This window comes from Engraulis encrasicolus, chromosome 22, assembly GCF_034702125.1.
Source record: "Engraulis encrasicolus isolate BLACKSEA-1 chromosome 22, IST_EnEncr_1.0, whole genome shotgun sequence".
In the NCBI taxonomy this organism is placed as follows: domain Eukaryota; kingdom Metazoa; phylum Chordata; class Actinopteri; order Clupeiformes; family Engraulidae; genus Engraulis; species Engraulis encrasicolus.
This window is the reverse complement of record NC_085878.1, coordinates 253,076-269,284: the sequence shown is the minus strand read 5'-3', so window position 1 is coordinate 269,284 and position 16,209 is coordinate 253,076. Positions and strand designations below refer to the sequence as shown.

Sequence of the window (16,209 nt, the reverse complement as noted above, 5' to 3'; positions counted from 1 at the left end):
AATGGCTTGAGCAAGAAAGGTCTTTGTTTAAATTAATGCATGCAGTATGCAAGACCCTGACCACCCCTCTTAAAAAAAAAAAAGTCTGGTGCAGAAACCTCTCTCTCCAACCAATCATTGCTTCACATCACATCCACGTTCATCCGTCTGCTTCCACTTCTATAGCCGGTGACTCACTATACTACACTGCCTGTCTGTTAGACTGTAGCCATACATACAGTAAGTGTCTCTGGTTGATAGGTCATGACTGCTTTTAAAGTGCCCTCCTGTTTAAATTCGGGTCTTAGCCAGGAGTGAGCTCTGGAGTGGACTGACTGAAGCGGTGTGCATATATAAGACAGTGGCTGGACTGGCCATCTGGTATAGCGGGCGTTTCCCGGTGGGCCCTGCACCCTCGTGGGCCCCTATTTCCAGACATATACTTTATAAACATTTGACAATAGGGGCCCACAAGGGTGCTGGGCCCACTGGTGAGTCAGTTCTGTGCCGCTAATTACGAGGGGCCCCTTTAAGCCAAGTGGGTTTAGATTTCGGACCATCTGTTAGATTTCGGACGTTTCCAAAATTCTCTTCTCCAATAAAAATTGAAGGCTGAATGCTCTGCGTTGTGTTTTAGTTGACTCACTTCCAAAAATAAAATAAGTCTTGACTTCGCAATTAAAAGGATCCATCAGGATACAATTTATTGTAGAAAAAGTGAGATTACAAAAAGAATAAGAAGAAAATAAAAGAAGTAAAAGTGGAAGAAAAATAAAGGTTAAAAAGACGTGAAAATGAGACTAAGTCTCACAACATCTCACTAACTAGGCCCTTCAAGTGCCCGTGCCCTATTTCTCTGCCTGTCCAGCCCTGTATATGAGACACTGACTGGTCGGACGATCGCTCTCTTGTAAATGTGAGAGCAGCGCTCAAGGCCCTGCCCCTCAGTCAATAAGGAGCAAATCAATCAGCAAATGAGCAGGAGGGAAAACAAAAACAGAGCAGCATCGGCCGCAGCAGCAGCAGGGAAGAAGTAGACAGCACATCACGTGTCTCCCTCCCTCCCTCCTGCACAAACCATACAAGGGCAAAGCCAATGGACAATATGCTCGTAAAAAAATCTCCGACCGACTTGCCAGAGGTAGCCTACTGCCTGTGTGAATCTGAGGAAGACCGAGGTCAAAACTTCATAATGCTTGCCAGTGAATGAATAAAAAGAAGAAAAAAAAAACTTAAAGAAGAAATAATCCAAAGGGGTGTGCAAACTTTTTTCCACAAAAGCCTACTGTCTGTGTCACGGTGTCAGGGATAAAAAGGGACAATATGGCTACATTTTCAACTTGTAAGGGTGGGCTGTATAAAATGAATTGCCTTTTGATAGTCTACTTTGAACAGCAGCTCACACTATAGTTGGGGCACGACTTCACCCTTCAGCACGGGGCCTTTTATTCGAGTCACGTAAAGCAGACTCTCTAAATGATCCATCAGCCCCAAGTCTGGGCAGTACACTCAGCTTTGGCATGTGTTTTACTCGAGACGATGTCCAAATGACTGCTGCTTTATATTTGTGTGTGTGTGTGACAGGGCGCTGAGATGGGGTGGTGGTCATGGGTCATGTTAGGATTGGGGAGGGGGTTGGTGGATCACGGAGGTTTTTTTTGATGTGTGTGTGTGTGTGTGTGTTTGGGGTGATATGGGGTGTCTAAAGCAACACAGACCCATTACACAGTGTGTGACTGGGGGAGGTTTAGGAGGCTTACTCCATTGCATGTATTGTAGCCCATTAGCCTATATACTAGCCTATATGTATAGTTTAACCCGTTTTGTCCTAAGCCCTGTTTGGGAAAGGGTGCCCTCTTCCTATTAAATCCTAAATATCTCAGCCTCCGAAGCACATACAAACATGAAATGAGTTACATTTAAAAACCAAGACCCTCCCCTGGCATTGTAATGTGCTCATTCAGCTCTAACATACCCACATAGTTAATAAAACAGCTAAAATCTCAGTTACAGTTACAGTTTTTCTCGATTGCTTATACACATTTTCTGGTACTTCACACACAATTCTTGGAACATCTCAACCATTTCCCAACTCCCCTAACCAATGTCACTGACCACTAAACACAATTCCTTCTTTACACTCACATTTCAGTTTTAAAGCACACTCTTTTCAAACCACTACACACAATTCTCTGGATTACACACAATTTCCATAAAGAAAAACCCTGGTTGTCGCATTGAACACACTGTCATTCAAAATACTAAAATCAACTGCCATACTAAGTTCACTTCCTCATCACATGGGCAAACTCTCTTCATACCGGTTTACAATCTGAAATCATCACCCCATAAGGACACACATTGCATGTCATATTGATGAAAAATGAGTGGATGCAAGGAGAAAACACATTTGTTTAGTTTTTGAACTCAAAAATATGTTATACACTATCATGTGGTTTTATCACTTTCATGTGGTTACCCAATATTTTAAAATAAATTAGTGCAATTTTTTAAATGACAGAAAAATATGTAAAATGTATACACATCTGTGTACTCCGAGTCTAAAAACAATATTTCAGTATTTTACTACAGAAAATACCCTCTTTAGTAAGTAGAACACTGAAGAAAATAAGTTTCTACTGTGTTTCAAGTTGAGTATAGAGTTTTACCTTGTGCATATTAGTGTTCAATGGTTCACATAAGAGTGTATTAAAATGACTGCTTGTGTGTGTCATTTGAGAACAAAATTACCTTTTTAGAAGAGAGTACATTGTTTTGAGACAAGACGTGCATTTTTCAGAGGCAGTGAGGAGTTTTGCCCGTTGTGTGTGAGGTTTGGAGAATTGTGTGTAGAGTTTTGAGAATTCGAGAACTGATTCCGAAAAATGTGTGTAAGCAATCGAGAAAAACTGTAAATTGTACAGGTGTAGAGCATGTAACATTAAAAGGCACTTTTCTATTTTACACAAGTCTTTTATGATTGGTGGAGGGTTTAGGAGTTTTGATGTCACTGTACTGTATATAGCCTATACAGATTAGCTTACCTTGCATACGTGGTGCAGTATGTGTACAGTACAATGACAAAAGTCATTCTTCTATTCTAAAAGAGCGCATATTGGTTATGACTGTGTGGGAGGTTTATGGACTGAGTGAGTGTGAACTGCCTAGATCCGGTGATGGAAAAAATAGAATGTGTGTAGGCTTACTTAATTTCTTTCATGATTGACCACAACATGCCTGCAGTAAAGCCGCAAATCACAGCGGTTATGAAAACGCAGAAAGGAAAAAAAACGATGTGCCAAGATGAATGTTGGAGGGATTATTCCCAAGCACACTTGAACACAGCGAGCGGCAAGCAATTACAGGGGCGGCTCGAAAAGACATCGGTCAACGGCGGATCGCCTTCTGGTTATTTTTTTTCTCCGTCGCCTGGATCATTGGGAGGGAATAATGCTGTGATGCTACCAGGGGCAGATCTAGACATTTTAGGGCCCTAGGCGAAACTTTAACATGGGGCCCCCAATAGTCCTTCTTAAAAGGTGTACACAAAATAAGGGCCTTAGACCTCTTTGCGCTTTGGTACTATTTTATTGTTTTGTCTCATATATATTTTTGATTATATAAGATCAGGCCGACTATTTTGGTGTTTGTGTTGTGTTGTGACAGTTGGGGCCCCCTATGGATTGCACGTTAGGTCGGGGCCCTGGGTAATTGCCTAGGTTTGCCTAATGGAGAGTTCGCCTCTGTGATGCTACCTTCCCTCGGCCCGGTTGGTTCTCAGTCTGAGGCAGGATGTGGGCAGTATCCAATGCAGCCCCTGCCTACACAAGGCTCTAGGGCTGGGCGGTACACCGCTAACAAAAAAAACCCTGATAACGGTTTTCACCTACACAAGGCTCTAGGCCTGGACGGTATACCGCTAAAAAAAAAACGTGATAACGGTTTTCACCTACACAAGGCTCTAGGCCTGGACGGTATACCGCTAAAAAAAACCAAACGTGATAACGATTTCCACCTACACAAGGTTCACTTTTAGATGAGAGAGGTTTAAAAAAAAAAAAAAAAGATTTGATCCCAAAAAAGTCATTAAAATAGAAATGGAGATGAATTAAAATTCAGGATTTTATCTCCTTTTTAAATTTAATGTCAGCCTTTTCTTCAGAAACATTGAAATGTAGGGGAAAATCACAGCTTATGAAAAAAAAACGTGCAGAGAACCGTGATATTAATTTTCATTAAAAAAAAACAAAACGTGATACGCATGTTTTCCAGAACCACCCAGCCCTACAAGGCTCCATAACAAAACAGAACAGAGCGCATAATAATAACGAAAAGGTATATCCCTACAGCAACAGCAACCTGGCAAGACAGAAATTACAGGGCTGCATATAGCCTGTGTGAATTCAACAGATATAAAAATGGGTGAGATTGAGAATATTTATGGATTGGGGTTTATTATGAATTAGGCCCGAATGGCCACACACCAAACAGTTCTTTTTTGCGAGAGCAGACCTCAGGAGGGGCCTTTGCTATGCGTACACACTCAGAGCTGGAGGCTGAGAGCTGCTGGGGAGGTGGGAGGGAGCAGGCCAGTGGATTGGCTGGCGCTTTGATTGAGAAGGAAGCCAGGGGTAGGTTACAGGCAGCTAAGAGTTATGGTGCTTCAGAGAATAATGTTCACTCAGATGGGGGTAACAGCAGCTGTGAAAAATGGAGGGCAATAAACGCGGCTGGCTGCAGCGTCGTCGTATCGCATCGCGTCCCTCCCTTCCTCCCTCATCTTCACTTTAACAAGAAGTCCTTCTTCTCTTCTCTCCCCTCCCCTCTCCTCTCCTCCCATCCCTCACTTGTCTCTCACCCTGTCTCGCTCTCTGACAGCAAGTGTTAACAACCCTGCTTAGGTAGGCTACAGTCTGAAATAATGAAAATGCGGGATATAATAATATTTGCCTGTTGTTTAAGTGGGCAAGTACCAGTATCTTGAACCACGCCAGATGGTGGAGAACGCAGCGATGGCATCTGTGTATTCATTTATTTGTAAGGCCATATTGATTAATGTTCATTTTGGTTAAGTAACTCTTATTTATTTGTAATGGAAGGAAAGGTAAAACAGTGAAAGAAAAACCCTGAAATGCGATACCAGTGTATCTTGGGTACAAAAGTAATTCCTACGTTGACAAACAACCACCTTCCTGCATCCATCTGTATGGTCTTTGTTTACGTCTTTATGTAACATTCATTTGATGGAAATGAATAAAAGATCACATTTGAAGTTTGTCTGTACAATTGTATTACGACTTTAATGTAATGGCATAATTCAAACCTTGCTAGCGGCAAGGAGTGTTTTTTTTTCCGGGGTAACTGTGTCCCTGTGTCCCTCGCTTCCGTGAATTATTAAATAAATAATAAATGCTCTGAAGGTTATAAAAGAATTGTTTGTATTTGTTGTTCTTAGTGTACTTAGTGGAAAAAAACACAAAAAAACAAAACAAAACAAAAAACAAATACTGTACGTGAAGATCACATGTTTATCTTTGGGCAATCAGTTGCAGTTGTATTCCACCACAAATACACACAAATTGATGCATTTATTATATAAAAAAGTCTACTTTGTAGCCATTGTAGCCGCAGGCAGTTTACTGGTACACCTCGCGTGGTGACTCATGGACTCATGGTCACGTCAACTCAACAGGAAATGATGAGCAGAGCAGAGCGGAGCGGTCGCGCGGCAGATCTAACGTTCTTTGAAATACCGGTGCACATTAATACCAAAATCAAAAGGTGCCACAACAGCCGGGGTATGTAAGTGGTGGAGCAGTGAGCTGGGCCGTTCCTCTTGACTGATAACTGTGATTATGGAGGAGAAATGTCCAGGGCAAGACATGCAGGATTCATGCCCCCATCCGTCAGTTCTGGCGTCAGAGGAGAGGAGAGGAGAGGAGAGGAGAGGAGAGGAGAGGAGAGGAGAGGAGAGGAGCAGAGGGATGAGGGATGAGGAGAGGAGAGGGGAGGAGAGGAGAGGAGAGGAGAGGTGGACGAGACGACAGGAGACGAGAGGAGAGGAGGCGCACGGCTAAAGGATGCCTTTCTCCTCCGAGGGGAGGGGAGGCGCACGGCTAAAGGATGCCTTTCTCCTCCGAGGGGAGGGCGGAGGGGTCCAGGCCACACTGTCTCATCTGCACCGCGATGTCAAACAGGTAGTCGTAGCATTCACACCTGAGAGAGGGGACGACAGGCAAAGGATGCAGGTCAGTTACAATATATAGTGCATGGCTATATCAAACTAGCCTGCTTCTATTGCAGACCCTCGTGCATTTCCGCTCATTTGCGTGAGGACCAGGTGAACATCAAACAGCTAGTCATACAGTTCACACCAGGCTTGTACGAAATTCCGAATGGAAAGAATTAATTCAAAATAATACCATAATACGAACACTAGGTGGTGCCATTACCTTGAATTTCTTTGAATTTAATCTACACCACCCATTGAAAGTACATAGAACACCACCACCTAGTGTTCGTATTATGGCATTACTTTGAATTGAAATTCTTTCCATTCGGAATTTCGTATAAGCCTGGTTCACACCTGAGGGCCACAGAGATATGATGTCCGTGCACAACAATATACTGTAGCAGATGTTCACCAGTGCATGTTTAATATAATATAACAGGTCAGGGTTTCCCCCAGCACTTTATTGCTAAGGCGGCCACCTTGACAAGAAACACCTACCACCTTGACTAGGTCCCCTGAAAAACATAAAGATTTCATGTTGTGAATGTAATTTCTAAAAAGGTGCTTAGGCATAGAAATACACTTTTAAGGCCCCACCACTTTGACTAACAACAATTCTGGGGGAAACACAGCAGGTAGTAGAGCATAAACGAGAGTGGATTTTCACTCCTGTCCCATCCCAGTCCCGGAAAAAAATCCCATCCCGTCCCATCCCGGACTGGAGTAAAAGAAACAAATCCCATCCCGTTCACTCCTGATAAGAATGTTTCCCAATCCTGCCCACTCCCACTCAAAATCAATCCCACTCCCGTTTCATCGAGAAAACGAGGCATTTTTTAATGAAAAATAAGCGAGCATTCCCGCTCTCGTTCATTTTTATTCCCGCTCCTGCCCGCTCCCATTCATCTTTATTCCCGCTCCTGCCCGCTCCCGTTCATCTTTAAAATTTTGACTCCCATCCCACGGGAATCCCACGGGACCCACAGGAATTCACGAAAAATGTCATCCTCTAGCAGGTAGTGTGTGTTTCACAGGTAGTGTGTGGTTGTTTAACAGGTAGTGCATGTTTAGTACTCAACACCTGCAAAGAAGAGAGATAAAAAAGCACATTAGCACTTTTTTACTGTAGTTAGCAGATCATTAGTGCATTCTATGGCTTACAGGTATACCACTCAGACCTGCACCTGCCGATGGCCAGAGATGGAGTACACAAAGCAATGATCTAGTTAGCAGAAAGGCATTAGGGAGCCAGGCTGCCCTTCAAAGGCAAAGGGCAGTAACTACACCTTTTGCCAAAAATGAATTTAGAATGAAAATGGTCTTCACCAGTGGTGTAGTCTACTTTTTTATGGTGGGTACACTGTATATTGGAGCATTTTTTGAAGTGGCTATAGTGTATATTGGAGCATTTTTTGAAGTGGCTATAGTGTATATTGGAGCATTTTTTGAAGTGGCTATACTGTATATATTTGTGCCATTTAAAATAATGGATCAATCAATTTTAAGTGGGTATACTGAAATCCCTGAAATTTAGAAGTGGGTATACTCCGTATACCTGCTTTCTACATAGACTACACCACTGGTCTTCGCAGCACACCTGCCTCCTTTACCTTGTGACAAAGCCTTATGGTCAAAATCGTGTCCCGTTTCAGAGATACTGCCATATCAAATTAGCAGTAGCTACTACTACAACATCCAACCAATACTTTTGAAGGCCTTTCGATGCTGGCATAGTTACTGCACTTTGCCTTGGTAGGGCAGTATGGGCGGAAATGCAATATCTAGTTGCGGGTATTTGTAAGGGCATGGCTATGTCAAACAAGCAGTCATTCACCTGCTGAAGACTGACAGCAGTCACAAATAGGGCTGGGTAAAATAATCGACTTAATCGATAATCGATCAATATCATTTAAAATTCACATAATCACAGGGCTTTCACAGGATTCACAGGGCACAAAATCGATATTTTTGTTCTTTTTCTTTTTGTTCTTTTTGTTTAATTTAAGTCTATGGAAAACACCCAGTAGGAATTAGTCAATTAGGCCAGGCATAAGACTTACTTATTACAAATTAGCAATCTGTTAACACTGTCAAGCCACAGCCCTTTGACATTTTTATATAAAAATAGGCAACCGCATCTTTATGGGCAAATCCTGGCACCAAGAAGGGAACGGATTGAATCGATTCGGAATGAATCGAAATTAATCGATTCAAAGCCCTAAAAATCGAAATCGAATCCATTGAGGAACATGGCTGCGATACCCAGCCCTAGTCACAGAGGTACTGAAGTACCAATGGACTTCCTGCATTCATTAGGCTAGTACAAGCAAATATTGCTTGTCGAATTGATGTGATCTTTTTGTGGCACCACATCAAAACAAAGACATCACAGCACACCTTTTCAAAGTTCACAGTTAAGTTAGAAAGACTCAAGTCCAATCTTTTCTGTCAGAACAATATGCTCCGTCTTGTTACATTGACATGCAAACCACTGAAAACACGATGTCCTGGAACTGGGCACACAATGTCACAATCTGGCAATATTTTACTTGGTAATACAGTGCCAGTAGGGCTGTAACGATACACTCAACTCATGATTCGGTTTGTATCACGGTTTCTGACCTACGGTTCGATACACCCCACAATTTCACATTTGCCAATGTTATCAAACAAAATCATGAATAAAACTATGTCAAGTTGTAGGTAGAATAGGTTACAAGAGGCTACACACAATTTTAAAAAGTTTAAATATAATAATGATGATGATTTGAAGCTTGGAAGCACCATCACTTCATATCATGTGGTAGTTTTCTGGACTGATGGGTGTCAAAACTTTGAAAGGGTGTATCACGATACTGCCTCCTTGTATCACGATACAGTATCGTGAGTCTTTGTATCACGATTTCTCGGTTCGATACAATATCGTTACAGCCCTAACTGCCAGTAGTTTTTTTTTTTAACCAAATAGTCACCTTCAGACGACCAATCAAAGATTAACACCACAGCTCTCCAAACCTACCCTTTTATTCTAAAACAGTACATGAACAATTGATCATTTTAAACAGAAACACCTCTAATCAGCCATCATCTTCAGTGCTGTGACACTCACATGGTTTTGGCCTTCTCCCACGAGTCTCCCCAGACGTAGACACCGTGGCGTCGGACGAGGACCGCACAGGATTCTGGGTACTCCTCCATGGCGCGCGCCATGCGATCCTTCAGGTCTCGCTCCTCAGGCGTGTTCTCGATGATGGGCACCGTCAGCATCTCATCATACCTAACAGGCGGAAGAGGAAGCCATGAATACAGAGCATGTGGAATATTTTAGGACGGTTCGAAATGAAGAGCTCTTTTCCAAAATGAGATACATCCATTTTATAGAATGTTGGGAAATTTACATTTTTGTAATGGGCATTCCATTGAAATGCATTGCAAAATCCATTTTTATAGAGGTTTTAAAGTATGTTCTCAAAACATTTGAATGGCAAGAATTCACACATAGATGATAGGACCTCTTGACAGTCAATTCCAATATTAAAATCCAAAATGTCAAATATGGTGGATATAGCGTTTTGGAAAAGAGCTCCTCAAATGTTACTAGTTAGTTTGGAGTTTAGTAGCCTGGCGACAACCACCCAAAGATTTTGGCTCCGCATATAGTCTGCCGAAACCCTCCTAGCTCGGTTCGCTCACTGTTTAGCCAATTAGCAAACAGTTGAGAGTGGTGACGCAGAACTCACCCACGAAACTCAGTTACTGATTGGTTAAGGTAACTCTATTCACACGTTTATTTTGTTAGGGCCAAAACATACCAAGGCGGAACGGAACGGTCCCGGGACGAACGCTGTCTTTCTGCTTAGTTTTGGCCGGCGTGTTTTTCTCTGCCTTTCACACTGCCAGCGTCGGCGTGCGTGGCCAGTCCTATTCAAAACCCTCCCCACAGCCAAAGCTAGCATGCTACTTTGCCATTCATTTGAATGAGACACCGCCGGTCGCCGGCGTGAAAAATACGCTCGAGTTCTATTTTCCAAATGCAGCGCGGTGCGGAGCCGGCTCCTGCACCGCTGACGCTCGACTACCGCCGGTTGGTGTGTAAGGACAGATATGTTTCAATGTATTTTCACCGACGCCGGTAATAAACGCGGCCGTTCCGCGACGCTTTACCGGCCTGGTGTGCAAGACCCCTTATTTGTACGCTTTAGAACTTTAGTGTCCTCATGGGGAAATTGTATTTGCAGCGCAATCGCTGGCACCAGACATGAGGCATTGAACAGCACTTCCTTCGAATAGCTCCTTATATGCGAGTGTGCGCCCGAGAGAGGCTGAGAAGGGGTCACAGTTAAATCTGTCGGATCGGATGAGTAACATCCCACTGCATTTTATTGAGAACGGTGCATCCACACACGCACGCACGCGCACGCGCACGCACACACTTTCCTCTACCTATGGTCTTTTTTTTTTTTTCTCTCTCTTTTCTTTCCTCCTCGCACCTAATTCCCCCCTACACACAGGCATATCTGTTAATGCAATTGTCACCATTTATGTTATCACTTTATATACACAAAAAAGAAAATGTCTGCAAGTTGAACCTACAAATGATCAGATGAAAATGTTGACTTGAATAAACTTGCAATTAAGTATTAAAAAAAAAGAGAACGGTGCATCGCTACCAAATTTTCAGTCCCAACGCATTACACTACTTTTATCAGAAAAAGTATTCTCTATTACTCTACCTGTAGTTTGAGGTGGAGTTTCAGTTAACCAAGTGTAATGTAATGCAATGTAGTGAAATAACATTACTCTGCTTGACTTGTAGATTGCGCCTGAGTTTGTATTATAAAGTATAAGGTACTATAGTGTAATGTATTATAGTGTTATAACATTACTCTAGTCTACCTGTAGTTTGTAGCTGACTTTCCCATGCTGCAAATGCCCTTGTGTAACAACATTACTCTAATCTACCTCTAGCCTGTAGCTGACTTTCTCTTGCGAATGCCCTTATGGGTGAATGCCCTTGATTAACATTACTCTAATCTACCTGTAGTCTGTAGCTGACTTTCTCTTGCGAATGCCCTTGTGAGCGAATGCCCTTGATTGACAACATTACTCTAATCTACCTGTAGTTGGTTCCCGAGTTTCCCTTGCGAATGCCCTTATGGGCGAATACCCTTGATTGACAACATTACTCTAATCTACCTGTAGTTGGTTCCCGAGTTTCCCTTGCGAATGCCCTTAAGGGCGAATACCCTTGATTAACAACATTACACTAATCTACCTGTAGTTTGTAGCTGACTTTCTCTTGCGAATGCCCTTATGGGCGAATGCCCTTGATTACCAATATTACTGTAATCTACCTGTAGTTTGTAGCTGACTTTCTCTTGCGAATGCCCTTATGGGCGAATGCCCTTGATTACCAATATTACTGTAATCTACCTGTAGTTTGTAGCTGACTTTCTCTTGCGAATGCCCTTATGAGCGAATGCCCTTGATTACCAATATTACTGTAATCTACCTGTAGTTTGTAGCTGACTTTCTCTTGCGAATGCCCTTATGGGCGAATGCCCTTGATTACCAATATTACTGTAATCTACCTGTAGTTTGTAGCTGACTTTCTCTTGCGAATGCCATTGATTAACAACATTACTCTAATCTACCTGTAGTTGGTTCCCGAGTTTCCCTTGCGAATGCCCTTGATCATCTCCTGGTGGGTGATGCGGAACTCCTTGCCAGGGAACAGCAGCGTTGCCATCACTGCAGCTTTCGAGTGGGTGTGAATTACGGCTTCTGCAGCTGTAAGTACAAATGATGACGGTGTCAAAACGTCCACTTGCAAAAAAACAATTACCCCTGTGTGCAAAGCCTTCTTTAGACCTCGCACAATGAACGCAGAATAAATGCTACTGCTGTGCTGGATGAAACGTTTGGCTGGCCGGCCGGCTGGCTGGCTGGCTGGATTGTTTGCCTTCCTCACAGAGTGGCGTTTCGAGCATCGTTCCTGAACACAATCTCATCATAATCAGAGTCATAATCAGCACAGGAGACGAAGCCAAAGCAAAACGTTTAAGCCCACAAAACCAACAAACACCTAGAAATAGATAGTCAACGGCTCCACTCTTTTGTCTGAAAAATAAATGGATAAAGAAGCACTCATCAGATTTCTTTTTGTTTTTTAGTTCATTCATTGACAAAGTAAAGCACCCCGTGTAGAGAATTAGACTACAAGGTATTGAGCCCACTTCCTGGTTCTTCCACTCTTTGACATTTACACAGCAACTGAGAATGTAGGGTAAACAGACTCCTTTACTGCACTGAAATTGAATCATCACAAGATAGGAGAAAAATAGTTTGTATTTCTGGTATGGAAGACTTGAAGAGCCCTCTCTAGATAAGGTAGAATTTTATTATAGCAGAATGTTTCTATGGTCACTGACCACAAACACAATGTCTTTGAAAACATATTAAGCGTGCAGTTTTCCTAGCCATATTGAAAACTAGAATTTGATGGTGGTGGAAAGCATTTGTTAAAAAGGTAACATTTGTGAATGGACAGCATGGATTCTCGAAATTAACTACTAAAAATATTACACGGCGCACCTTTAAAAGGGATAATTTTAAAACTGGAATTCTGAAACTCAATCTACGTGTAAACAAGAGGCCCAAACTGATGCGTTTTCAAAAATATCCACATACATGAAACCAGCTTCTTAATGATCAACAGATGAGTGATTAGGGGACAGCAACTCAAAAGGGGCATTCTCTCAACTTACATTTGAACCATTTACCAAAAATGTTCCTTAGAACACTTGCACATCAACATAACCATCCCTGTACTTGCCTTGTTCCAACTAAAGCATGCATGGATGCCAATTTTATTTTGCAGTTAGATTGCAGTGTATTGTTTTTACAGTTGCAGTTACAGTTGCCAAGAAAGAAAAAATCCAGTCAAAGTCTTAAGCTGGCACAGTCTCGTTATACTATATATATATATATATATATATATATATATATATATATATATATATATATATATATATACTGTATATAAAAATCAGATATATTCATATCAGATATATATATATATATATATATATATATATATAAGCTATATATATATATATATATATATATATATATATATTTTTAAGAAAAAGATGATATCTTGGAGGAGTGTGTTAGTATATAAGGGGGTGGCAAAGTTGCCATAATAGCATAGACCATGAACAACTGATTTAAAGTGAAGTAAGCGTTCAGTGCTCTCTGCTGAGAGAGGCACATTAGTACATCAAGGTCTGCTTCAAGGCTATTTCTTAATAGCACATTCTTCTCAACCGACACTGTTTTTCATGACACATCTTACATGGTGAACAGTTATAGCCACTCTGGTTTATGTAATTGACATGGAAAACACTTTTTTTTTTTAAACAGGTAGGCTACAGATGCATTAATGGATAAAGCTCTACTGTGGAAAGGTTTGTAAGATTACAATGAGCTTGAATGATTCAGGAGATGGCGAACAGGAACCCAACTAGGGATCTATACCTGTAATATGATAAAACTGCATCTGAATGATGATGTATATCAGTTACTGGGCTCATGTATGTTTACAACAACTAATGCCTCTTTTCCACTGGCGTTTTTCTGGTAGGCTTACAGCTCGACACAGCGCGACTCGGCCACCACTTTTTGCTTTTTTCCGAATAGGCACGACACAGCTCAATCGTGAAGCAAAAAGTGTGGCGGCCGGGTCGCGCTGTGTTAAGCTGTAGGCCTACCAGAAAACTGACAGGGGAAAAGGGGCATATGACCATGCAGCCAAACATTGTTGCATAAGCACATCGTTATGGAGTCTTCAGACTGGCATTATGAGACAGCTTTTTTTTTTTTTAAATAATGAAAACTACTACGCGCCCCTTTAATGACTGTAAATAAGTAGTCCTAAAGCCCCACTGTAACGAGCAGCATCACAACAGGCCTTGCTGCAGTAATCAGTATGCTAATGGCTGTAGTAGCCTACAGCGTGTTTCCATTTTAAAGTCTCAGACACCAAGCCAAAAAATGGCTAAGGTTAGAAAACGGCACGGTATTGCAGAAACGGGGGCCAATGTAGTGACACAATGGAGATGGGTCAAAGTCGTGCAAAATGGCATTGTCATTCAGTGTAACGGATTCCTTCTGCTGACTGTAACGGTAAAAAAAACATGATTTTAAAAATTGTTTCAAGTGAATGGATGACAGCCGAAAAAATAACATAAAAAGAGTCATGTTTTTTACAGTTAAAGTCAGCAGAAGGTATCCGTTACACTGAATGACAATGCCATTTTGCACGTCTTTGACTTTGACCCAGATGCACCTTTTACACTGGGCCCAGTAATGTGTCTTTGTTTTGGGCGGCACAGGCTCACGATGACGAGACAACAAGACAAGAGACAACATCATACAAAACCTGCTGGTGCTGATCAAGTTATATCATTATCCCTGTCTTCTCAAATGATCTAGGTAGCGGAAAAGCATGCCAGGAGCACTAAGTAGGAGGATTTTTTTTTTTTAATGACACCGAATTTTTCCATACTGTCAAAACATTTCACACTAAGCTTGCTGTAACAACTGCAGTCCTTGCGTGCTGTCAGAATGTGTTACGTGTGGCTCCAAAGAGGACACAGACATACTGACATACTTTTGGATGGATCACTGAAAGCCCTGTCTCACGGGTGACTCAGTCCAGTCATCATCAGCTCTGCGATAAACCTTATCTGGCTCCATCACATGACTCAATATTTTGTTCCGATGACTTTGGCCGATGGGTTGATGGCCGACCGTAGTGGCCGTCTGTGTTTGTTTGTGAGTTGTTGACTTACATCTCATGGTGTACGCGTTCATGAAGAGCGGAGTGCACTGACTCTTCTTCAGCTTCTTCCACGGGGGAGGCATGCAAATGTCCCTCTCCTCCACATCACAAACAAACATGTCTTCGGGCTGTGTACCAAAACAGAGACAAGATAGGCTTTAGTTGCTTCCTTCCAAAAGCCGTGGCCTCTGTGATAATTTATTTGCATACATAAACAGATGGCAGGCTTCTGTTTGAAGATTGTGTTTCTGTATTCCAACACTGTTAGCAGGGGGTCAGACTTACTTGAATCCGCTCTTTTTGGACTCCAGATGGGGCGATGTAGATTCGGTCACTGAGGAGGGAGGGGGGAATATCATAGGGATAGGATTTAATGAAGCTTGAAAATAACAGTAAGCAAATGCAATATTAGGCAGCTGGATAAACTTACTTAATGGTTAACAATTTGTGGACAGTGGCGTCTGTTTCAAAGTTGGGTGATTTAATTGAACAACAATGTAGGCATATGGTAGGCCTACAATGAAGGTTGAAAATAAAGTGGCCTACTGTACGTGCAAGATTAATAGATAACCCCACTACTTCAGTTACTTAACAGTTATGCCTACTCATTTGTGGACAGTGTTACAACTGAACAGGCTGCGACTTTGGGGCTTTATTGACAACAAATAGCCTGTATATTCTCATGACAGTCGCTACAGTCAAAGCCTAGCACATCCTCGAGTGAGTGATAGCCTACTACAAACTTACCCCCTTTTCACGCTTATACCTCCTCCAGTTCCAGTCACCCATCCTAACTGGTAAAACAGCCTGCACAGCTCGGGAATTAATTCACGTGGGTCTTTATCCTGTAACAGAGACATGCATGACAGTAGCAGGAAACTTCAGCATATCAATCCAGATTCCCCCCGTGCGTACAAATGAACTGCTCTGCGTTCTAAGTTCAACTACCTGATCATGTTCTGGGTGTTTATTATCCAACTGTCCATTGCCCGTGCCACATACGGACGACATGTTTATTCACAACAGTATAAGTCTTTGGAATGAAAAGCCAGGGTACATATAATGCAGCAATTTAACACTACATGTCAAAGACAGTAAACTCTCCACGTAGAAAGGTGACAAATGTTGTTTAGCATAAGCATGAGATTGACTC

The 16,209-nt window shown here is 42.0% G+C and overlaps 1 protein-coding gene across 1 annotated transcript; it reads right to left on the bottom strand.

Annotated features, from left to right (window-relative positions):
* Positions 1-5,394: 5,394 nt before the first annotated feature.
* On the bottom strand, positions 5,395-16,209 carry apip (APAF1 interacting protein). Its single transcript, XM_063188814.1, has 7 exons — positions 16,005-16,209; positions 15,804-15,901; positions 15,342-15,390; positions 15,067-15,184; positions 11,866-12,001; positions 9,321-9,488; positions 5,395-6,195 (listed from the first exon to the last, which is right to left on the bottom strand). The coding sequence occupies exons 1-7, from the start codon at positions 16,065-16,067 to the stop codon at positions 6,096-6,098; spliced, it is 732 nt and encodes a 243-aa protein (XP_063044884.1). The 5' UTR covers positions 16,068-16,209; the 3' UTR covers positions 5,395-6,095.

What these genes read in the sequence shown, in the direction of transcription:
- apip (XM_063188814.1), bottom strand. Translation starts at nt 16,067, where the DNA reads ATGTCGTCCGTATGTGGCACGGGCAATGGACAGTTGGATAATAAACAC. An exon ending in AACTCGGGAACCAACTACAG is followed by an intron (nt 9,489 to 11,865) that starts GTAGATTAGAGT and finishes TCCGCCTGTTAG; the next exon opens with GTATGATGAGATGCTGACGG. An exon ending in TGGGAGAAGGCCAAAACCAT is followed by an intron (nt 6,196 to 9,320) that starts GTGAGTGTCACA and finishes CCCCTCTCTCAG; the next exon opens with GTGTGAATGCTACGACTACC.